The 24,629-nt window shown below is 48.3% G+C and overlaps 1 protein-coding gene across 4 annotated transcripts in view; it reads left to right on the top strand.

The window, feature by feature from the left end:
* Window positions 1-24,629, top strand: part of CCDC18 (coiled-coil domain containing 18) — a 2,185,916-nt gene that overhangs the window by 1,123,930 nt on the left and 1,037,357 nt on the right. For all 4 annotated transcript variants that reach the window (XM_069641832.1, XM_069641829.1, XM_069641831.1 and 1 more), the window contains exon 18: window positions 6,254-6,421. In XM_069641832.1, the coding sequence (XP_069497933.1) occupies window positions 6,254-6,421 (168 nt within the window). The remainder of the gene's footprint in view (window positions 1-6,253; window positions 6,422-24,629) is intronic.

The following is a 24,629-nucleotide window of genomic DNA, read 5'->3' on the forward strand; positions in this document are numbered from 1 at the left end:
GGAGTTCCAACGCAGGTGTCCTCGTATTCTGCTTGTTTCCCTGACAGGAGCAGCACATCACTCATATTCTGTAAGAGGTACGAGCCATGCTACGAAAAGGGGCAGTAGAGATAGTTCCCCAACGGCTCTGGTGTTCCGGAGTCTATTACAGATAATTTCAAGTCAGAAAGAAGACAGGGGGCTGGAGACCCATAATGGACCTGCGATGTCTGAACAAATACTTGAAGTCCCAAAAATTCAGGATGGTCACATTGCAGCACGTGCTCGGCCAACTGGAAGAAAAAGAAGACTTCTTGACGTCATTGGACCTGGAGGAGGCATATTTCCACGTCCCCATTCACAAACATCGGAAATGTCTACGTTTTGTGGTGTCGGGCCAGCACTACCAGTTCAGGGTCCTACCAATCGGCTTGAAGTCAGCCCTAAGAGTCTTCACGAAGTGCCTGACACCAGTGGCGGCCCATCTATGTCTACAGGGCATACATGTATACCCGTACCTAGACGACTGGCCGATTTGCGCCCGCTCACGAGAACTGGCTGACAAGCGCACGAAAGTGACCGCCCGACTATTGACTGATCTGGCATTCTCCTTCAACTATCCAAAGTCCTGCTTAACACCATTGCAGAACACACTGTTCCTAGGTGCCAGACTCAAAACAGTATCTTCCCTGGCGTCGCCCTCGGAAGAAAGGCTAGCAGCCATTCAAGGAAAGGTATTCCGGCTGTTGTAGGCTAAAACGGGCATGGTGCGGGTCATTTAGTTGTTACTGGGCACGGTGTCGTCCTGCATCTACCTCGTCTGTCTCTGCAGGCTGCAGATGCGACTTCTACAGGAATTCCTGCATTCCCGGTGGATAAAGGTGTCTGGAAGTTTCACGGACAAGATCAATCTCAACGAGGAGTTCTGATGGGCAATAGTGGTGGGGGGCTCCACTCCCACATTACCCAGGGCACAGCATTTCAAAATCCCCCATACCGGGAGACTTTCACCACGGATGCCTCCCTGGAAGCTTGGGGAGTGCACACCGGACGTCTGCATGCAAGAGGCCTGTGGCTGCCGGAGGAGACGGATCTTCAGATCAGCATCCTGGAGCTACAGCCAGTGTTCTGGGCCCTCATGTCGTTCCTGCCGTCTCTGAAAGGCAAGGTGGTGAGGAACTTCACAGACAAAACCACCACCATGTTCTACATCAGGAAGCAGGGGGGGACTTAATTCCCGGCGCTCTCCAAGGAAGCCCGGGACTGTGGGACTGGTCTGTCGGGCAGGAGATGTCCCTCATCCCTCTTCACCTGGCAGGAGTCAAGAACACCATTGCAGACTCCCTCAGCATGGAACTGCGCTCTTTTCATGAGTGGGAGCTTCGTCAGGATCACGTGGACTGCCAGTTCATCAAATGGGGTAGGACCCAGATCGATCTGTTTGCGACAGCGGCGAACTCCAAATGCCAGAAGTTTGCCAGGACATTCTACCAGCCGAGGAGTCTGTGGGACGCGTTCTCCTTCCCATGGGAAGGGCTGTTTCTATACGTGTTCCCTCTCCTACTACGACTCAACACACTCAGACGGTGTCAATGCAGGATAATACTCTTCGCCCCGGCGTGGCCGAGGCAGATTTCGTATCTGGACGATCTCAGCCTATCAGCGTCGCCTCTAGTCAAGTTACTGGTGGTTCCGGATTTTCTCACCAGAGAAGGAGGTGCAATCCTTCATCACGACCCAGGATTGCTGAACGCGAAGGCTTGGCTCCTGAGTTTGGAGGTTAAGACTTGCCAGCGGAACTGCAGCAAAGTCCTCGCCAAGGTTAGGGCGTTGTCAACTTTGAAGTGCTGCGGCCATATGTGGAAGCATTGTGCTACGTGGTGCTGGTCGCAGAAGATTACCCCTCTGAGGATCACAGCTCTACAGATCCTTCTATGCCTGCTGTCCTTGGCTAAAGCTGGACTGGCTCACGCACCCATCAAGGTACATCTGGTGGCCATCTCCCGCTACACCAGGTCCCCAGGGAGGTCCTTGCTGTGTTCCCACAGACTCGTCAAGGCCTACAGGGGTTTCTCAAAGGACTTTTCCAATCCTTCCCGCCGATAAAGGCTCCTGCCCCGGCATGGGAACTCAACGTGGTTCTGACAAGGCTCATGGGGACCCCTTTAAGGCGATGCACCAGGCCCCACTCAAATGTCTCTCGTGGAAGACGGCTTTCCTTGTGGTCATCACCTCTGCCAGACGTGTGGGTGAGATCCACGCCGTGGCCTTCAAGCAACCGTACCTGAATTTCCACGAATTGAGGGTGGTACTGCGTACACACCTCTTTCATGCCAAAGGTTCCGTCGGAGTTCCACCTCAATGAGCCTTTGGTGCTAAATGTTTTCTTCCCGAAGCCTTTGTCACCGACGGAGAGGGCCTTGCACTTGCTGGATGTGGCTTGTATCCTGAAATTGTACGTGACACGCACAAAGAGTTTTCGGATGGCTTCTCAACTGTTTGTGAACTTTGGTCCTGCTGACCATGTGAAGGCCTTGTCCAAGGCTTCCATTTCAAGGTGGCTCTCCGGCTGCATCATGCACTGTCGAGAGCCCACTCCTTCAGAGCGATTGCTGAGACGACGGCATTCATTTCTGGTGTGCCCCTGTTGGACATGTGCAGAGCTGCTACATGGAGGTCCACGCACAGCTTCACGAAGTTCTACTGCGTCGACAGGGATTCCCGAGAGGAGTCCTGAGTCGGCCAGGCAGTGCTACGCAACCATTTTGCTTAAGGATTAGTCTGTTCCAGAGGTAAGAGTTAATTGCTTCTGTTGAGCCTTGCCACCGCCCATGCTTGTGTGATGATGTACTGCTGTGAATTTGTTATTCCTGAGCATGTAAATCCATGTCAGACACCATGCTGGAGAAAGTTTTACTTACCTGTAACTATTGTTCTCCATCATGGGTCTGGCATGGATTCACATGCAAACCCTCCCTCCGGCCCCTCTGTGGCTCTTCTTGGTCATACTGCCACTTTACATGCTACCAAATCTGAAGATGGCTGCCAGAGCGGGGCTTAGGGAGAGGACTGTCATTGGATGGGGGCAGTATGACCCAGGGGACAGTGATTGGTTTAAAGGCGAATACAGTTTGAAAATTATTATTTTTTTTTTTGCCGAGGATTCCCAGACTGACAGGGAATATTCATGAGCATGTGAATCCATGCCAGACCCATGCTGGAGAACAATAGTTACAGGTAAGTAACTTAAACCTTAAGTGGTTCAATAAAGTCAGTCATCCGAAACAATACCCTTAGTTGTGGGATCCCCTTCAAGATTACCAATAAAACTGACCGATTAATCCATTTTACCCTGCTTTTCTGATTAAATATTTTTATATTAAAAGTGTTATTATTTTGCCCCCTCAAGGCAGGGTCTTAGCACAGCTGGCTTTATCTCTAAACCCTGTACCTCATTACACTGTGAGGCCGATAGAGCTTGTTCAGATTCAGGCGAGAGTTCTTCAGATATTACAACAGAATGCTCTCTTTCATTGCTCACTAACTAGCTCATCAGCATCCCTACCTGTTCAATATTGCGCTTCTTGGCGCGGGCAACCTTTTTCCGTAAATCTCTTCAAATTTTTGTTCTTAACCTTCTGGTCACCCATTACCACTATCTCCTTCTGTTTTCTGTGAGCCTCCATTACCTGAGCTGCCTGTCTCTGCTGTTTTCTAGTGAGAAGACTCTTTGAGCAAACAGGGACATATAGGGAGCTGTTCAAGTCTCCATCCGCTGCTACATCGGCTACTTTTGATGACATTGGAACCCCACCCGATTTCCCCCCCCCCTCCACCCCCACACATCCTCCTTTTGCGGGTTTCTGGATCGCTTTACATTAGAATCAACAGCTATCACCTCTATGGTGGGATAAGCTGTAGTAAGCGGAAGTAATCTGAAATTCTCATGGATCATTTTAACAGGAATTTTAAAGCGAATTGTGTAGTAGCCATAAAGGACTGTAGATCAGAGTTTACTATTACACTGTAACCAAGCACACTTGCCTCCTCCACTGTTGTACAATGGGCAAAAGCATTCAGAGAAACAGAGAGGCAATTTACTTGGTTACACGCTGCTCTGGAAGCCTCCAACTTTCCTCCCATTCCATCCACTAGGGGGATCCTTAGGTAACAGGATTGCTTCTTCCGCAGCAGTTTCTTTGTAACAAGTAACGTAAGTCCAGAAGAGAGTTATTATCGATGTCCCCAAATGTTATATGATTGTCACTATTATGGCCACTAGCAGCTGGTAATTCGCTGTTAGTTAAGGCTGTGCCGCAGGGTATTACTATAGGAGCAACAATAGGCGCATTTGTCAGAGCCAGTGTAAAAAAGGAAGTTATTTTACCCTACGAATTCCCTTGTACAATTGTCTGATTTGCTAGCTCAATGTTCTCACTAGGGGCATTAACAGTGGAATTCAGAACACCTTCTCCCTGTGCCGTTGCACGTCCTTTCTTTAGGTTATAGCCTTGTGCTTGGTCTTCCTTTTTGCTGCCATTGCTGCCAGTTTGCGCTCCCCTCAGACAATCTAAACGGTTACTTTAAGCATTTTTACTTAAAATCAGACTTGAGGCTGTGCTTCACTCGCCGTCAATAACTCACGCAGTCGCTGATCGCGAGACAGCACTCCTCTCGCACTCCTTAAATGCACGTTCGCCAATGTGCACCCGCTGCAGATTGTATGGGAGTTCTGGTGCGGGAGGCTGGACTTCCACCAATAAAATGAATGGGTGGTGTTCTTTCCACAAATCAATGCCGCCTGCAGTCTCTTCAATGATAAATTCCTGCTTTGCTGTTTGCCAAGTCTCGGAGATAGTGCCACTGTTCAACATTTGGTAAAGCGCAGCACAGCGAGACAGCACTCCTCTCGTACTCCTTCAATTATATATATGTAATAACTTCGGTAGGAGAGATTTTTATTGCAGCAATACACCCCAACCATGATATCTCCTGAGTCATCCATTTTGTGAGATGGTTATGAGCCTTCCCCCATAACTCTGGGATATTTGCTCTATATGGTGCCCCATTGCTGGGTGTAATTTTCACTCCTAAGTGATTCCAGGTAAATGGGAATTTTTATTTGGGTCCATTATTTGTCTGTGATATTCCCATCTACTTATTTTATTTGAAACCCAGATATATCCCCAAAAGTGGATAGCGTGTTTTTTCTACTGTGCGTGATTTCAAATAACCTCCTAAGAATAAGATAGCATTGTCACCATAGAGTGCTCCCTTGTTTGTTTATTTATTTGTATAGCGCGCAAAACCCTGAGGTATCTAGGCACTTAAGTTTAAGAGATTAGTTTCAGTGCTTCGAGTTACAGAAAAGGAAGCGCAAGAGGTGAATTTACAACATCATGGGAAGTGAAGTGGTAACGCAATGTGCAAAAGAGAAGTACATGGTGATCACATCCATTGAGCCTCACCCCATATTACAGGCCGGCAGCAGCACACAGATGCAAAATCAATTCAGTGGGCAAATACATGGTGCCTACCCCCTGTTGCAGGGCGGCAGTAGCACACAAGATGTGGATATCCAGCAATGGGCAAATACATGGTGCCTACCCCATATACATTGGATTGCACTGGCTGACCCATGACTCTTCTGATATCTACATTTTCTCTGATAGATTGCCCCAATGGTTCTTCCGCAGGAAGATTATAAGGGGACACCATGAACAACCCTATAGTGTGACCCTTTCTATTTTGATTGTATCAGACCATGTGCCGTTCATTTTTATCATAGTGTTGGGGATTTGAAATCTGGCCATTCTAAATCTCCTAAATCTAGGGCCAAACCCAAAGCGAGTTAGCAGGGTATCTAAATATGTCCAATGTATGCTGTCAAAGGCCTTGTTGGCATCCAAAGCGAGAATTGCAAACTTCTGCCCTGATCTCGGCCATACTGCACCAGATCGATCACCCTTCTAATATTGTCGTGAGCTCCTCTCCCCATAGGCATTCCTAGAGTTAATAATTGAAGAGGAATCAAACCTCTTCATACAAAGTGATCCCCAGATAACGGTTCTTCATTTATTAAAAAAATGTAGCAATTAATCTGATTTGTGCTTACAGGAGCAAGTGGTCAAGTAAAATACATTAATTCAATTTCACATTCTGATGTCTAACTTAAGTCTGTTAATTGTCAGTTTCTCAGCTGCATACTTGGTATATATCAAACCTTTCAATGATTAGTGTTGGCTTTGTAAACAACTGCCAATTCATTCTACAGGTGAAACGATTGCAGAAGGAATTGAAGCTTAAATCGCAAAGTCTTCAAGAGACCAGTGAACACAATGTGTGTTTACAGCAGTCACTGCAACAACAGCAGCAAATGTTACAAAAGGGGACAGCAAGGATTGCAGAACTAGAAGACAGCCAAGCTGAACTTGAAAAACAGGTACGTTATGAGAAGTGCAAATATTTGCATTGTATCAATTAGAAAATTGGTGTATTCATGTAAAACTCATTTAAAAAAAAAAGTTTTACTCTTGGTCAAAGTGAATGACCCCCTTTGCCATACTGTGCACTAGGCATGGTAGGTAGAGAATGCCGTGTATTGTTTTGTCCCTCTACAGCAGGGGAAAGAAGAGCTCATCCTGCTACACCTGCCTCTCCAATGCCCATGCAATTGTAAGTAGGGAAAGTAGGCGGTGAAAGGGACGCACCAGAAAGCTGGATTGCAATGTTGCTGCACTCTTCGTCGCCACCGCCGTCTCTGCACTTGTGCTGTCATTGGAAGCGGGAATAGGGATGGTTACGGGGCTATGCAAGCAGAGCCATGTTAAGTTATCCCAACGCAGAATCTTACAATCTCTGTGCACATGAGTAGAGACCAACAAAACAGGCGAGAAGGCAAGTAACTGGGCTTGTTGATGTCAATCCTTGACAATGAGACAACTTGCTGTTAACTTAACAATCCTTCAAGGTGGGGCAAGGGCTTGAGTTGATGGGCATCTTTGACAAAGAAGGAATTAACTGTACATTTCAGGGCCATTTTTAGCAATGGAACCGTTTCTAGGGCATTTTATGGTAATCTTTGTCAAAGGAACCATCCTCCTTCAGTCAGGTTTGCTGCCTCCTGCTCTGTATGCCAGGGACCTTGGAGGCAGCCCACAGGCCAAAGGTGTTGGCTATACAAAAGCCAAAGCTGTTGCTTTTGACAATGTGTGTTACATTGGAGTTAATCAATTTGAAATATGTAATTTCGGAATGTTCAAAAAGTATGGGTTTGATTTATTCATTTTAAGATGCACTGTATCGCCTTGGCACCTTGGTGCTAGACAGAAGTTGTGCAAATAAGACCATTAATGAGAGTATAAAGCAGACAGAAACCACAAAGCAATGAGTCCAATGCAGCAGAAGTTTTATTTCTCCAGGAGCTAGCCCATTGCTTGACTCTAGACAAAACAGAAATGCAAGGAAAAAAGCAGAAAACAAGCATTCTCTTGCTATGCCTTTGCCTACTGGAACACCATCCCAGTAGCAATTCCAAACATGCCAATGCTCTTGCAGTTCAGGAAGGAACCAAATACCTTACTGTTCAGTCAACACCTAGGGGCCGAGGCTTTTTCCATTCCCGCAGCACAGCCCACCATGATGACTGGAATATCTATTGAAGCATATTATAACACCTCCTACCTCATGTTTCCCTCCATGACTGGTGTAGCGATACGTTGCTTCCTAACTAGGTGCTATACTAAGTATATAATGCTATACTAAACTCAAATAAAAATGCAAGGAGAGAGAATCCATTATAACGCGCAAATGAAGGTGGCGCCCATCAAAGTGCATTGTAGCCTGCAGTGACAAAACCTCAAAACGCCTGGGTCCACTTCAGACTAAAAGTCCTGAGGGGCAGGAGGAGTGAAACACCCTTAAGGAAGAGGTTGGTCTAAGTGTAATTGAAAGCCAGTGGAGGTGAATCAAAAAAGGAGAAATATTTGAACAGTGTATGTAGTCCAACAATAACCTAAATGCTGATAGAAGAAAAGAACCGAGTGGAAAAAGAGCATAAGTAGTAAGACCAATTTATCGAGATCAGCAATAGTTGAGATGAGACTGTACACAAGTTTGTAACAATAATTTAGAAGAAAACGTTATAAGATGACAAATTTTCTTAATTTTATAAAGATAAAACTGACAATGTTAGAAATTATTATTTTGAAAAGGAAAAGCAGAATAAAAAATAACTCCCAAGTTGCAAGCATTAGGAGCAACCGAAAGACTAAGAGTAGGGAAAGAAATAGAAGCGGGTGGGATGATAGAATGAGAAGCAGAAAATATGTTTTCTTTCGGTTCAGAAATACGAATCGCAAAGAGATCCAATTTTTCAAAGCCAGAAGGCAAGCAGACAGGCGTTGAATGATAGTGCCGTCAAAAGAAGGGAAAGAAAGCAAAATGTTGGTGTCATCAGCGTAAAAATGGAAACCGTGAGAAGTAATCAAAGAAGCCAGAGGTGAAGTATAAAGAGTAAAAAGAGGGTAAATAACAGAACCCTTGGGTACTCCAAAAAGGAGAAGAAATGCCAAAAACCATATGAAAGGAACGAGGTGAAGAATATTTTCAAGATACCACAAAAGATCGACAAGGAAGATAAGAAAACCACTGCAGAGCCATGCCCGAGATACCCATCTACTGTATCAAAAGCAGCACTGAAATGTAATCGAATTATAATAGAAGATAGTTTTACATGTCGAGCATGTGGAATAGAATTGGAGACTGAGAGAACAGCAGTTTCTGTAGAATGACCCAGGTGAAATCCATATTGATGTGAAGGAAAGAGATGATGAAGATTCATGTGAGAGGCAAGCTCAAAACATTGAGGCTTGCGGGAACTTTGGAACCCCTCACATTGCATGTGGGGGCACTGCATGCATGTGAAGTGGCAGGGCTTATTTGGGGTAGAGCATGCAGTTGTCTGGGAACTGAGGGTGGAGGCAAAGTGACCTTCCTGATAGGACCGCACAACTCTTTGTGCCGTCTCTGCAAAAGACACTCCCCAGGGTGCACAGAATTGTTTCCCGACATAACCTACATAAACACTGTCCTTATGTAAAAGAATGACTCCTATTTTTAGATAAAAAATGTTGCTTTTGGAATACATTTTTCCTTCGCTCCCTTAAAACATCCCTCAGGCCAATGTAAGTTAGTGGTGAAATTGAATGTTCCCTCTTTTGTCTCAAAATCTCCCTCTTGTTTTATTTCAAAGTGTGCTATTATATAGTGACTGTTTCTGAAAGGAGTGGACATTTATTTATTTGCAATTGTTGTTTGCCGGGTGTTAAGCCAGTAGCATCACACCCTGATACTGTAATTCCTTGTTGGGGTGCGTTGAAATAACAGGCTGCTAATGAAATGCTCATCCTGTGTCAGTTCTGGCACGTAGGGGTCGTCTAGACACAAATACCAACCTGCACGCAGTGCAGTGTGGCAAGTACAGTTGGAGTCAACAGGTGATTGTATCCGGAGTGGCCCGAGTGAGACTGTCGGAAAAGTGCAGTGAGGACTCCAGTGTCTTCGAAGAGGCGGAACTATTTAACCAGCATGTCACAAGTGCAGTTGGAGTATGTTGGGAGATAGTGAGGGTTCAGAATGCTTGCTCTGCAAAGTTCTTTTTTTTGTTTGTGTTTGTCGTTGTGTTTACTCCCCCCCCCCTCTGCCTTTACATAAAATGTATGACCGCCATAGTAAAGCGCTGCTTGATTAGTCTTCTCTCCAACCTCCTGTGCCGCTATTGCCAGCTCCACAAGAGGTGGAGGGGCATATACTCTGCCCAACTTACTTCTCTCATGCATCACTATCACTGAACCAGTCCAAGTGAAACCACTGACATCGCCAACATTTTTGTTCACTTTTGACTGGTTTATTCGATTATTGTGGAACAAGGACTTTGTGTCTGCAGTGTGGGCCAAGGACCAATGTGGAAGTCCATTCAGCATCAGAATCCAGTTTCTCTCCAGTAATAAATGTTTCCTTTGATATTGATAGTAGGGGTAGTCTGCTCATGGATACCCTCGAATGTCTCCAATTTGGGTCTTCAAAAACATCCCTGAGCTCTCCGACTAGCCTTCTTTTTTAGATCAAATTACAAGAGGGAAACTATTTCTCCAAGACTATAAAACGCAACTACTAATTTATCCTCTTTCCACCTCTGACACCGCAGCTTGCAAGGAATTTGTGCGTATCTGTATCTGTTCTGAATTTTGTCTTAGTCATTAGTAAAACTTTACGACCGTACGGAATGACATTACTCTTTTGACACTTGATCATTCAAAGAATCATCCCATCAAATTCACATTGTGAAGACATCTGCATCTACCCCTGATAACAAGAAGTAAATCTAAATCTGTAACTATTTCACGGCAACACCAGATTAGTTATCTGAATTTTGGTTGCTTGCTGAGGAGTCAAAATGGCCACCATTTAGGACAAGCTCAATGCAGCTGTGCCACGCCGCCACTGAATTAAGCAAAAAAGAGGGTGCCGGTTTTCAGCAGTCACTCAACAAGGCAGGAGTACACACTAGAGGTCAGCTGACCTTCTGATGACGAGGTGGAACCTCTTAGTGTCTTAGAGCAATAAGTTCCTTATAGAATAAAACTTGTCTCTTGTTGGAAAACAGGAAAAGAACATTCTATTATGGCCTCCACGCCACTGTAGTATCCATGACGCTGTCAGTCGCCTTATTTAACACATCACTTATAGTTCTGTTCCTCAGGTTATAATATCAATGTAGTGTATTGTGCCTTTGGGGGTACACATTGTGTGCAAGGGGCAGCACACTGGGAACAGCATCCAATACATTGCAGGAAGTTTTGGTATAGATTGGGTTGCTAGAGATCTGGCACCACTTAAATCCGGATGTCAGAGGCTACTCCTTTCAATCAGTAGTGCACCGCCTGTACAGTCAGATAGACTTTGTTTTTAGACAGGAGAAAATGGCCCCCTTGCTGCAGGCAACTGAGTATCTAGACAGAGCACTGTCAGACTATGCTCCCCTTATGGTAGTGGTCAAGTGGAGGAATTACAGATCCCCAATCCCGACTTGGAGACTGAGAGCAGGCTCACTGGCGGACATGGCCTTCAGACACACGATCAGGCAAGCTATAGAGGAGTTTTTATATTTTAACATGCTGGGGCAGAGCATTGAGGGCATTCAAGGCCACAGTCGGGTGTGTGAATTCCAACCAATTGCATGGCAAGATAGGTGATTCAGAAGCAAATTAGGGGGTTGGTGGTCAAAGTGAAAGAGCGTGAGAGAAAGATAGTGCTAGATGCTAAGCTAGGAGAAGAACTTGCCAGGCAAATAGAGTTTGCAGGGCTCCATGAGAGTGCAGGGTGACTGGACTATGCTTTGTATGCTCAGAGAGAGCACAATGAAGCTGATAAACCACGTAGGATGCTGGCTTGGGTAGCAAACAGTAAAAAGAAAAAAGGTACCACAATAGCAGTGTAAGATAAAAAGAGAGCCGTGATTGGATACAATCAATGCAGTGTTTCTAAGATGCTGCCCGGTGCTGTGCGGGTGACGGGTTGCCCTGGATCCCAAGCAAATAAGGTACCTTTCGGATGATCCTGGAAAGGTGTGGTTAAGCAGGGAGATCAAGGAAATGTTGGACATCCTTTGTGTAGAAGAGCTGTAGTGTGCAATCGAGAACTTATAGAGTGAGAATATGCCAGGGAGGGATGATTTGCCAGTTGAATTTTACAAAGCATGTGTGGATCTTCTGGCAGCCTGGATGCTGAGGGTATACGCAGAGGTATCTGACTGGGGACCACTTCCGAAATCCATTCAGGAAACTTTAATCATCCTCTTTCTCAAAGCAGATAAGCACCCGCTGGTCTGCGGGTTGTCCTGCCCATTGTCGGTGATAAACGTGGACAACAAAATCTTAGCAAAAGTGCTGGCTAGAAGACTCACCGATGTGATACGAGGTGTGGTCCATGTAGACTACCTCAGAAGAACTCGATCATGAACATCAGGAGATGCACACACGTTTGACTGTATAGATCGGCAAATTGTGACCGAAACAGTAAGAGCACTTGGTTTTGGGGCAAAGTTAATCAAATGGGTACATATGTTTCCGTACTCAGCTGATGTAATTTCTCAGTGCTAGGTTGCCCTCTGCTGTCCAAATGGCAAAGTGCACCCACTTCAACAACAGCTACCATTTCAACAAACAAAAAACACGGTTCTACGCGGTTACCTTCACCTACCACTATCGCAAACATTCAGAAGTTACTTCTTTCCACCCCCCACTTTTCTTTACACAGGGCACGGTGGTTTCTGCGTCAATGAATAGTTAATTACCGGTTCAACATTTCAGTCTCCAAAGAGCGAAAGGCTGTAAGACTAATGCCACCTCACGTGCATAAAAACAAAGTAGGTGCTGTAATTAGCTGCTATGCAATCTTATTCCATCACGAGGACTGTGCAATGGAACAAGGTTGACAATTACCGTCTACAAAGACACTTCATAGAGGCCTATGTGATTGATGGAACTTGGATACTGTTCTTATACCTCTAATACGTCCCGTCCCCTTTCCTCCATCCTTGTGGGCGTCCCCCAACATGGGGACGGTGCCAGAACCTTTTTTTAAATTTTTTTTATTAAAACTTCAGCGCAGCGAACCTGTTAGCAAACCAACAAGTCGCCAAGCTTTTGTTACAACACATCATCATGTCTTGTTATCCATTACAATTTAAAAAACTATCAACAATCCAGCATATAAAATTGTATCATATCATAACAGTTTAAGAATTCCATGTAACATCATTTTTCAGTTATATTTTTAGAGAGTCCAAGAGGTTCACGATTGCGCAGGTCAACTTAATGTTATGTCCGGCAACCGCATAAGACCACCAATTTTGATTGTCTGATTCAACAGGAGTAAAGTCTCCTAAGTGACGTAGTCGACGTGAGGTTAGCGCAGGGCATCCGGTAATTAGATGTTCAATGGATTCAATTTGAAGATTGCAGAATCTGCAAAGATTGCCGTTTGCTTCATTAATATGTCATAGGAATTGCATTTCCCTGGTGTTTAATGCGTTCAAACGCAGCCTCAGAAATTGGTCACAATGATGTTGCGAGGGGCAGGTTACCAACTAGCGACAATAAGCATTCAGTTTGTGTTCGCCTATTCCAGATCTCAAGAATGTAGGCTTCGTTTTCAGCAGATCGTAATTCTGGATCCCAACACCATCGGTCAAATTTCTTTTTAACACACTGAGGTTGGCTGAGCAAGTCAGCTATGTTCAAAGCGGCATTTTTTAGAGTCTTCCAGTAATTGCTGCCAGTCTCCAAGAAGGCCCGGTCGCCCACAGCCTGGACGATATTCAAAAAGTTGGTATGACGGAGGCAGTGGATGCAGCTTCATCTTTCGTAGCACCATTATTGATTTCCACATGACGCAGCTATGTATTGAATTTATTGATAATTCATATCGAAGAGACACCATTGAAATGTACGAGGGTAGATGCAGTACCTGACGCCAAAATAAGCCTTCAAGCTCTGCCAGAAAAGGGCATCAATGTTCCAGCCTGATTCAGATCCAAACATAGTAGCGGGTAGAACCTTTTGAATGTAGAAAATTAGTACCGGTTCAAGTGAAAATTTGCCATATTGCTTATTTATTTTTGAAGCTTGAATGCTGAATTGAATCATCCGATTTGTGAGGTCCAACTTCCAGTGATGTTCATTGATAGAAATGTTGGAAGGTTATTCCAAGGTATCGAATGGAATTTACCGAGCTCAGAGATTCCATTGATTTTCCAGGAGAAGGACTTGTATTTTCTGGAACCACCAGCCCCAATGGTCACGATCTTTGTTTTACCTGTATTTAATTCGAGATCATTCCTATTAAGATACTTATTCAGACTTGTTAACAGGCGTTGGAGACCGATCTGTGTAAAATCTACTAGGACGAGATCCTCCGCATAAGTTATGCAGCGAATTTCGGTGTTGTTTATCTTTGGCGAGAAGTATCTGACAGCTTCCGGGTGTTTCGGAAGGTCAGAAATAAACAATTTGAAAAGTTCGGCTGCCAGGGGACATCCCTGTTTCACCCCCTTGTTGGTAAAGATTTTCTTCGATAGGTCTCCTTTATTATTTAAACGAATCCGAATGAAAGTATTAGAATGCAGCGCCTTAATTGGTTGTAGCAACTTTTGAGGGCAATTCCAGTTTGACAATTTCTGCCAAAGCTTGACAGGATTGACACTGTCAAACGCTCCTCGCAGATCGATGAATGCCAGATGTAGTCTCCTTTTTGCTTTTAGGGTTTCTAATTTCAATATGTTTAAAATCAGTAAGTTAACCTCAACTCCTTTGGTAAAGCCAGTTTGATGAACGTCGTAGATTTCTTCTCGCAAGGACCACTGTGCAAGTCGTTGTCGTAGGAAAGAGGCAAATAGCTTGGCTATCACATGTAGCAGTGCAGTCGGGCGATAGTTGTTGGGATCCGCCCGATTGCCTTTCTTATATATAGGTTCGATGATGGCTTCACGGCAGGATTCAGGAATGGTCCTTGAGGAGGATAGTGACCAAAACCAGGCTTCTATGAAGGCTGACCATTCCGTTTTGTTTTGTTTTAGCATCATGTTGGATACCAGCAGCGTGTGAATTCTTTAGAGCGCCTATTGCAATTTTGATGTCGTCTTGCAGGATTTCCAAATCCCATGGGCTCACGTTATCAGATGAGTTAGGCGATCCTTCACTCGTGGGAGTACAAAGTATGTTCACAAAGTGAGTCTCCCATGTGAATGCATCAATTGCGTTTAGCACAGAAGGTGAATGACGCAAATTTCCTGTATTCAAAATCGCCCAAATTTCGCGTGAGTTCTTAGTGAGCAACTGTTTCATCATTAGTTCTGCTTTCTCTTGTTCAATGATCATTTTTGCAGATTTTAGCCAGTTCCGATAAGCTTGGCGTCGTGCTCAAATTGCACTTTCAAGATTGTTGTCACAAAGACTTGTGAGGGGATGACTTTTTCATAGCTTTTATATCACAACGCATCTCCCTTTTTGCTGTAGTTTGTAGTGACGATGTGAAATGCTTGTGGGAAATTCCCATCACTCTGTCTGCAGATTTGACAATGATAAAATTTACTAAAAGTGGTGCATACTCAACCAACAATCCTTCCTTCTGGTTGAATAATTGCAGACACAACAAATGGATTTGAGAGTCATTCATCCGAAGACGCTTTCCCCCACCATTCACTGATAACGGGAGAGCATACTGTTTTGCACATTGTGACCATTCCAACATACAGGAGAAGCACAACAGGTTGTGATCGCTGTCTGGCATCTCGCGAACTTCAAGCTTCAATTCTTGGGCAAAAAAGGTTTGGGATACTCAGAAGTAGTCAATAATGGAACTTGATTTTTGGTTCGACCACGTTGCACACGGTGGTTGGTCACCTTTCACGTTACCGTTAACCATTTGACAGTTTCTATTTTGCAAAGCCAACCTCCACATTTGGCCTCTAACTTTTACCTCATCCATCGGTAATGGCAAAGTGCTTTGATTTTTGAACCAGGAGAAATTTAGATCGCCACAACATATGATCGAGATATTCAAGTACAACGTTATGACTTCATCTATCATACATGTGACCGAGTTTAGAAAGGCCTTAGAGCTGATTTTTCCCGGATTCCAATATCCATTTATGATTAACAGATGTTTCCTTGTAGATATGTTGACATCACCAATCCGCATTAAAACCATCTGGACATAGGGATTTGGACAGCAAGAAGTCACAATTGACCACCAGGTATTGATTTTTACTAGGGTTAACAGACCAGATGACGGTCTCCCTTGTTCGTTTTTAATAGCTGGATTCATCCCAATGATGAAGCCGTCTCTTGTAGGTATCTCGCTTAACCAGGTTTCCTGGAGACACATTACAAACACATTTCCCAATGGAACATCAAACCTGTTAAAAAGATGGCTGAATCCCCTTGTATTCCACGACAGGAATTCACAAATTTGATTGCATGTGACTTGTCGTGAGGACTTGGGGGGTGCTTTATTCTTCCAGATGTCATCGGTATGGGAAGTACTCCTTTGGGAAGTCGTATTTGATCGACCAAGATTAGCGGGAACTTTCATGGCTTTGCGTAGCTCACAGCGTCTATCAAGATGATTGTAGTTCATCCACCGCCATCAGAATGGTTTTTCGGGCGGAAGCAGATTCAATGTGAAGTAACACTTGATCGCAATATTTCTCCGTCGCGTATTCTACTATCTTGATGTCGTCCAAAGTGATTGTGCAGAGGGAAGGGATGTAACTTGAAAGTTTTAACACGTTTCGTCGGTTCAGATTTAAGTCCTCACCCTCCGACTGCAGGTTCTGTAGCCACAGTTTGCTGCTTATTGAACCAGACTTTTCAGCATGGTGAACCCGTGAGATGTAGTGAGCTGAATTGTTTTTCTGGACGCTGGTTTGTTTTGGGTTCAATTTTGAGGTCACTGACACTTTGTGCGTCGGCGACAGTTTCAAACTTGCAGCTTGTTCATTTCCTTGTACGACCTGTTTGATGCTTTTTGGTTGCGGTCGATTGTCTTTTGCCACACAATTAGTGGCTTGTTCATGACTCGTTGCAAGCTCAGATTGATCGTCGGACTAAGTAGATAAATTGCAAAGGTCAGTGATGGATCCAATTGACCCTTCGATGGATCCGTTTGATTCAGAGTCAATTCTGTGTCATTTGCTTGAAGGGGCAGGTTGCAGACGTCGTTCATGCGACGTAGGGACCTCAGGCACAATCACTATAGGAGCCATAGAGGACAACATTCCGTTCTTATTGAGCAGCCCGTTCTTGATTGAGGGCCCATGTTTCTAATAAATTGTCTTGGATTTGTAGATCTGTCTGCCCTTTTTGTAGCCAAAGTTCGTTTAGATGATGTTTGCTTCTGAGGGATTGTTTTTTGAACAGTTGGCTTATGTACAGGCGGCATGAGTGATGTGATTGATTTCGCAGCACCTTCAAAGATCCCAAAGGACACCTGTTGGGTGTCTGAGTTATTGGTCATATTTTTGCATGACTTCTCTTGTGAGGCTTTGCTAGTCTGGTCGATAAAATCGCCTGTCGGAATATTGGCGTTAAAGGAAGTATTGTCTGCTGTATTTTGCGCAGACACTGAGCTTTTTCGTATGTTGACCTGATTTCCGACAGCTTTTGTGAGACTTCCCTCAGCCACAGCTTCCATAAATGTTGTTTGGATTCCAGTATTTGGCGTGACTCTTGACTGTACGTTCTTCGTGAATTGACCAAGTACGTTTTGTTGATTATTTGAATTCTTTGTTCGTTTGGCCTCGACAGAGTGTGGGACCGAAGTCGTTATATTTGTAGTTTTTTGAAGTGTCTCAGCAGATGAATGACGCATCCATTTCACAGCCTCAAGCAGGCCGTCTGTCAAGGTGTCATTCTGACAATGTCGCTGCGCTGCAAGGTCACTCAGCCTTTCTTGCCAACGAGTAGTTTGGTCTGTTTCACGTAGGAGTTCACCCTGCAAGAAAAGGTTAATGGTTTCGAAGTTATCCATTTTTTCTTTCAAGTTGGAAATTAGTGAGGTCTGATCTTTTACAGCATCAAGCAGCGATTCATACATCTTCAGAAATGGTAACAACGCTGTTGACAATGCAGCAAGGACGTTGTTATAAATCTGCATAGCAGCAGCTGATGAAAGGCTGGGTTTGGCATTGGGGCCTGAGTTCTCAGTTACAGACGTATGCAGGCTTGTGCCTGTCTCAGAATGAGTCGCCTGTTATCGATGTATTTGTTGTAGGCATTGCGCATGATGCACTCGTTGAATTCGCAAGCGTCAATCGCGTTGCTGATGATCGCGGAGTGCTAGAAGACGCCTTACTGTGTCGCAATTATTTCGAATTGCGACGAATGTTCACTTTTAGGGTATCATCAGGCATGCATACGCCTGATGCCTCTGCCATGATGTTACTTGATTCAAAAGCGAGGTCCTGCCTTGCATTTGGTTTTGAGATAGCGATATGCCGTTTATCGGTTCCTTGAAGATCATTATGCGTATTAATAGGCAGGGCATGTTCAGATTCCCGTGAGTTGGTTCTAACTGGCTCACTCCCTTGCTCAACAAAATGAACAGACATAGGGGAGGAAACAATTGTCGGTTGCTCATCAGTCGACGGTGGCGTGCTTCCATTCGCATCAGGCTTTTTATGTGTTATGGATTCACGACTTGAGCAGAAGTTATTTCCTCTCAGAATCAGCTTTTCCTTATTTCTTGATTCAATGTCGATGGTGAGAGAAGTTTTTGGCAGAAAGTCCAACATAGAAATTGATGTTTGTTTAGATCGAGCATTTTTAAAGGACTCCAGCATGATCGAGTCTTCTTCTTGAGATACTGTCATGATCTCTGCTTCCAAAAGGTCAGGGTTTTCCCAACTCCCTTGGAAGCAGATCCATAACCCAGGTTCTGAGTGCCAACCAGTCCCAATGGGGACCTTTTGGACCCAGTCCTGGCGCCAGTGGCACCAGGCTCATAAATATGCCCAGTCCCAGCGCTGGAAGCGCCGGGCTCATAATGCTTGGGTGGACTTACCTGCAGCAGACCATGCTGCTTACTTGCCTGCCAGTTGAGCCTCTGATCCTCTTCTGTTTGGAACTACTTTTCCTGTTGGGTGGGGCTGGAGCCACTCCCTAGATTCTGAACACTGGAACTCTTCTGGAAGGCAGGAACTCTTTTCTTACCAGGAACTCTTTTCTTCTCCAGCATGGGGTCTGGCATGGATTCACATGCTCATGAATATTCCCCGTCGTCAGGCTGGGAATCCTCGGTAAAGAAAAAACCAGTATCAGTTTCGTTTCTGATCTGTCTTTCGTAGCAATAACCAATCACTGGTCTCTGCGTCATACTGACCACAGCCAATGACTGCCCTCTACCTAAGCACCGCCTCTGGCAGCCATCTTCAGATTTTTACCGCACGTTCATGTGTTGGGATCCTCGTGCTATTGCTCTCGAGCGTTAGTGCTATTTTTTCGCGCTTTTTTCACAAAAACTTCGATTCTTCGGTCAAAAGAGCCTCAAGCTCCACCGATCCTACATCCGATCTACGGGGACCCGTGTCGGATTCGTCTGTGCCCCTCAAGGGTGAAGATTTCGTCGAGCTACGCTTCGGAGGACTCCAGAAGCTTCTCAGGCCCGGTCTCGGAGATGGCCCAGGAGAAGGGAAGCTCGACGCCCGGAAAGCTGTTCAGGGTCTGCCCTGGATGCCAGCTGCAGAACGTCTTTAAGGAGGACGAACACTCTTTCTGCCTTTACTGCCTTCATGAGGACAAAACGCACGTGGAGAAGGACTGTGCGTTTTGCGGCAACATGTCGGAACGGACCATGAAGGACCGTCATCAACGTCTCGCCAACTGGCTGCAGGGTAAGAGCCCGTCTGGCGAGAAGAAGAAGAAATCCGAGCGGTCTTCTAAGACCTTTGAGGGCGCCCCGGCGACGGGGGCCCAACATAAGGCCAAGCACCGCGAGTCCGCTGGCACCGGGAGCGCCGAACGGTCGGGCTCTACGGGCGCCAGGCAGGGCGCACCCTCCCCGGCACCATCAACCACGAGCCAACGCTCTGGGTCGGGTAAGAGGAAGGCCGAGCACCCGGCGAAGCTCCTGGAGAGGCCCCGGTCGAGCTCGAAGGCAGAGGAGGAGCGTGGCAGTGCCCCCTCCCTCAAGGACAAGGCGGTGAGCGCACCTAGGGTGGTGAAGGCCTTGATCCATCCGACCAAGCCCTCTATCGAAACGGTCGCGGCAGCCCTGGCCCAGCCTGTGGAGGCTACTCCAGTGGTGGCGACCTCAGGGCCCAGAATCTCCCTGCCTCCTCGGAGGGAGTCTTCTTTTATGCCCATCGATAGGACCCCCGTGAAACCCTCCGTGGAGAAGAAGGGGGGGCAGGGCGTCGTCGTAGTTTCGGCCTCAACCTCAGAAGAAGAGCTGGTCGAGGTCTTAAGCCACGGCCTAGGCGTGGAACAAGACCAGCCCGTCGGAATGGGTCCCGACGCAGGCGACGACGACGACATCGTCGAGGATGCCGACGGGGCCCCTGCTCGCCCGTCGGATTCCCCTCTGCCAGCGCCGCGAGACAACTCGGCGGCCATTTTGTTGGCCATACAGTCCTTATGCACTGAGATAAGGACGAGGCTACCGTTACCGACGGAGGAACCTCTCCCGTCGGGGGATCCAGAACCGGGACCTTCTGGTGTTCCCCCTGCCAAGAAAAGAAGGATCCATCCTCCACCTCCTTTTCAACCGTCGCGCCCCGTCCAGCCCTCCTCCCCGTCCACCCGAGGGGATGATACGGGGACTGACACGGCAGCGACGGGTACGGACGACGAGGCATACGACGAGGATTTTCCGTCGTCGCCCCCCACCAGGGCTTCTCCGCCCGACGAGATCGGATCTTTCCATTCCATGATCTCCAGGGCTTCCGAGCTTTTTCAACTCTGCCCCGAGGAGAAGAAAAAGGAAGGCTTCCTTTATCAGCGGCGCGAGGCCAAGAGGAAGACGGTCCTCGCAGTGCCTCTGTTGGACGACATTTGGGATGAGGGCCTTTCCCTCCTCAAGAACCCTTCCACGACGCCAGCTAGAAGAGACCGGTACGAGAAGAAGTACCGGGTCCCGGACACGGCCCCCCTATGCCTCCGGGCGCAGCCTACCCCGGACTCCGTCGTCTCCGCGGCGGCCAGGAAGAAAGCGGGGGGGGGGTGCGGCCTCCACATCGACTTCCCCGCCGGACGGCGAGGGAAAGAAATTGGATGCTATGGGACGCAGAGTCATCTCGTCGGCAGCGACGACGATTAAAGCGGCCAACGCCTTGGCTATCGTGGCCCGCTACGACAGGGAGCTCTGGTACAAGATGGCTCCCCTGCTGGATTTTCTGCCGGACGACAAGAGGGCTGAGGCCCTTGAGATCCTCCAGGAAGGTGAAGTGGCTTCGGACCACGCCATCACCGTGGCGACGGACATCGCCGACGCTGGGTTCCGCCAGCTAGGCAACGGTGTTTGCCTTCGACGTCGTGGATGGCTCAAAGCTACGGATTTTCGGCAGGACGTCCAGACCAGAGTCCTGGACATGCCCTTCGACGGGAACAACCTGTTTGGGAAGACGGTGGACGATTCCCTCCAGGCCATCAAGGCGGATACTGAGACGGCCCGGGCCCTGGGAGTCCTGCAGCAACGACGGACGCCCTTTCGGAGCGGCGGAGGCAAGGGCGCCTCCAAAGGTTCCGGTGGCGGTTTCGCTTCCTACCGTCAAGCGGCCCGCTCGTCGTCGCAAGAGGCCTACAGAGGACGAGGCAAGTCTAGCGGACCCCGCCGTCGTCGCCAAGGAGGTCAAGGCGGCAAGGCCGCGTCCAAGCAGGATTGAACCGGCCGTGGGGTCGGGCCCCCACCGAAGCACCCCGGTGGGAGGCCGGCTGGCGAGCTTCGTCAGCGTGTGGGAGTCCATCTCCACTGACCGTTGGGTGCTGGACGCCCTGGCCCGGGGCCACGCGCTCGAGTTTCAAAGAAGGTGCCCGCGCGTCCCCCCCGTGGCCAGGAGAGAACTTCACGTCCCTCAACTTCTCCTGGAGGTAAAGGCGATGCTCAGAAAGGGCGCCATCGAACTCGTCCCAAAGAGGCTTCGGGGCTCCGGAGTCTACTCGCGATACTTCCTCGTGAAGAAGAAGACGGGAGGATGGCGCCCCATCCTAGACCTGCGACGGCTGAACAAGTTCATCAAGGCGCAGAAGTTCCGGATGGTCACCTTACAGCACGTCCTGGGTCAACTGGAGGAAGGAGACTTCCTGTCGTCGTTGGATTTGGAGGATGCCTACTTCCACATTCCAATCCTAAAGGGGCACCGAAAATTCCTCAGGTTCGTGGTCCAAGGGCGTCATTACCAGTTCAAAGCCCTTCCCTTCGGACTGCGGTCGGCACCCAGGGTATTCACCAAGTGCCTCGCACCGGTGGCGGCGCAGCTGCGCCGCGAGGGGATTCACGTCTACCCCTACCTGGACGACTGGCTTATCCGCGCCAAGACGAAGGAGCTCGCCGTGGTCCACACGGCAAGGACCGTCCAACTCCTCACGGACCTGGGATTCTCCGTGAACTACACCAAATCCCACCTGGTGCCCGCGCAAGTCGCACTGTTTCTGGGAGCGAGGCTCGACACAGTGTCCCTTCTGGCCTCCCCGTCGGAGGAGAGGACCAGGACCATCTTGGGCAAGGTGCAACGGATGCTGGTGGCCGACGCGGCCAAAGTGAGATCCATCAAGTCCCTCCTCGGGATGATGTCTTCCTGCATCTACCTCATTCCCATGTGCAGGCTCCGGATGCGCCCGTTGCAAGAATTCCTGGATGCGCGCTGGATCCAGACGACGGGCAGCTTCGAAGAAAGGATCAAGCTCGACGAGAGTTTCCGGCGAGCGATACGGTGGTGGGGCACCCGCGCGCATCTGACGGCGGGCATGGACTTCCAGACCCCAGCCCACCAGGAGACTGTGACCACGGATGCCTCCCTGGAAGGGTGGGGAGCGCACACCGAAAATCTGCACGCGAGGGGACTCTGGCTCCCGACGGAGAAGTCCCTGCATATCAACGTCCTGGAGCTCCGTGCAGTGTTTTGGGCCCTCAGGTCCTTCCTTCCGTCCCTGAAGGGCAAGGTGGTGAGGATCTTCACCGACAACACCACCACCATGTTTTACATCAGGAAACAGGGCGGAACCAGGTCCCCAGCGCTGTCCAAGGAGGCGCAGGACCTGTGGCATTGGGCCGTCGCCCAAGGGATTTTTCTGGTGCCGTTTCATCTGGCAGGGATAAAAAACACCATCGCCGACTCACTCAGCAGGGAGCTGCGCTCGTGCCACGAGTGGGAACTACGGCAGGATCTGGTGGATCGCCTCTTCCGACGGTGGGGCACACCCCAGATCGACCTGTTCGCGACGGCGACGAACACCAAGTGCCGGAGGTTCGCCAGCAGGTTTCCCCAGACGAGGAGCATGGGCGATGCTTTCTCGTTCCCCTGGGAGGGCCTGTTCCTCTACGCGTTCCCTCCCTTGCCTCTGCTAATCCGGCTCGTCAACCAGCTCAAGAGGTCACGGTGCAGGATGATCCTCGTCGCACCTGCGTGGCCGAGGCAGATATGGTTCCCGGACCTTCTGGACTTGTCAGCGTCCCCGCCGATCAAGCTGCCGGCGGACGCAGACCTACTCTCCAGGGAAGGAGGCGCCATCCTCCACCACGACCCGAAGTCGCTGAACTTGCAGGCCTGGCTCCTGCAGCGCTAGAGTTTGGAGGATACGACATACCGGCCGATTGCAGAGAGGTTCTTGCAAAGGCCAGGGCGTCCTCGACTCTTAAATGCTACGGACACAAATGGAAGAGGTTCTCTGTCTGGTGCCACGCACAGAAGATTAACCCTCTACGGATTACGGCTCCCCAAGTACTGCCGTACCTGCTGACGCTGGCCAAAGCTGGACTGGCACACGCGTCCATCAAGATTCATCTTGCTGCGATCTCCCGATACACCAGAACCACGGGGCGGACGTCCTTGTGGTCTCATCGTCTGGTGAAAGAGTTCATGAAGGGACTATTCAGATCGTTCCCGCCGGTGAAGGCTCCGGCCCCGGCGTGGGAGCTCAACGTGGTGCTGACCAAGCTCATGGGACCTCCGTTCGAGCCTCTGCACTCGGCCCCGTTGAAGTTTCTATCGTGGAAAACAGCTTTTCTTGTGGCCATCACCTCCGCACGACGAGTGGGAGAGATCCAGGCCCTTTCCTGCAAGGCCCCGTACTTGACTTTCCACGACACGAGGGTAGTGCTCAGGACGCACCCCTCCTTCATGCCCAAGGTACCGTCGGACTTCCATCTCAACGAACCCTTGGTGTTACCTGTGTTCTTCCCGTCGCCTTCGTCGCCGGCTGAGAGGACTTTGCACTCGCTGGATGTAGCTAGAGCGCTGAAGTTCTACGTGGATCGCACGAAGGGTTTTCGGAAGACGTCACAACTCTTTGTGAACTTTGGACCTGTCAATCAGGGGAAGGCTCTCTCGAAGGCTTCCATCTCCAGATGGCTCTCCGGCTGTATCATGTACTGTCACCGGTTGGCAAACCGACCGCTGCCTGGCCGTCCGAGAGCCCATTCCACCAGAGCGATCGCAGCTACCACGGCGTTCCTATCTGGTGTGCCCCTGCTGGACATATGCAGGGCTGCTACGTGGAGGTCGACGCACACCTTCACGAAATTCTACTGCGTCGACCGGGATTCCAGGGAGGAGTCCAGGGTCGGCCAAGCAGTGCTGCGCAACCTGTTCGCCTGAGGTGAGCCTGGTGAGGAGGTAAGATGCTTAATGTTGAGTTGATGTGATGCTTAATGTTGAGCCTTTGCCACCTCCCGTGGTTGTGCATGTGTGTACTGCTATGTATTCTTTATTCATGAGCATGTGAATCCATGCCAGACCCCATGCTGGAGAAGGAACAAGTTACTTACCTGTAACTGTTGTTCTCCAGCATGGGTCTGGCATGGATTCACATGCGAACCCTCCCGCCTACCCCTCTGCGGCTCTTCACTTGGTCATACTGCCACTTCACGTGCTT

This window comes from Ambystoma mexicanum, chromosome 1q (assembly GCF_040938575.1).
Source record: "Ambystoma mexicanum isolate Mex_15411 chromosome 1q, UKY_AmexF1_1, whole genome shotgun sequence".
In the NCBI taxonomy this organism is placed as follows: Eukaryota; Metazoa; Chordata; class Amphibia; order Caudata; family Ambystomatidae; genus Ambystoma; species Ambystoma mexicanum.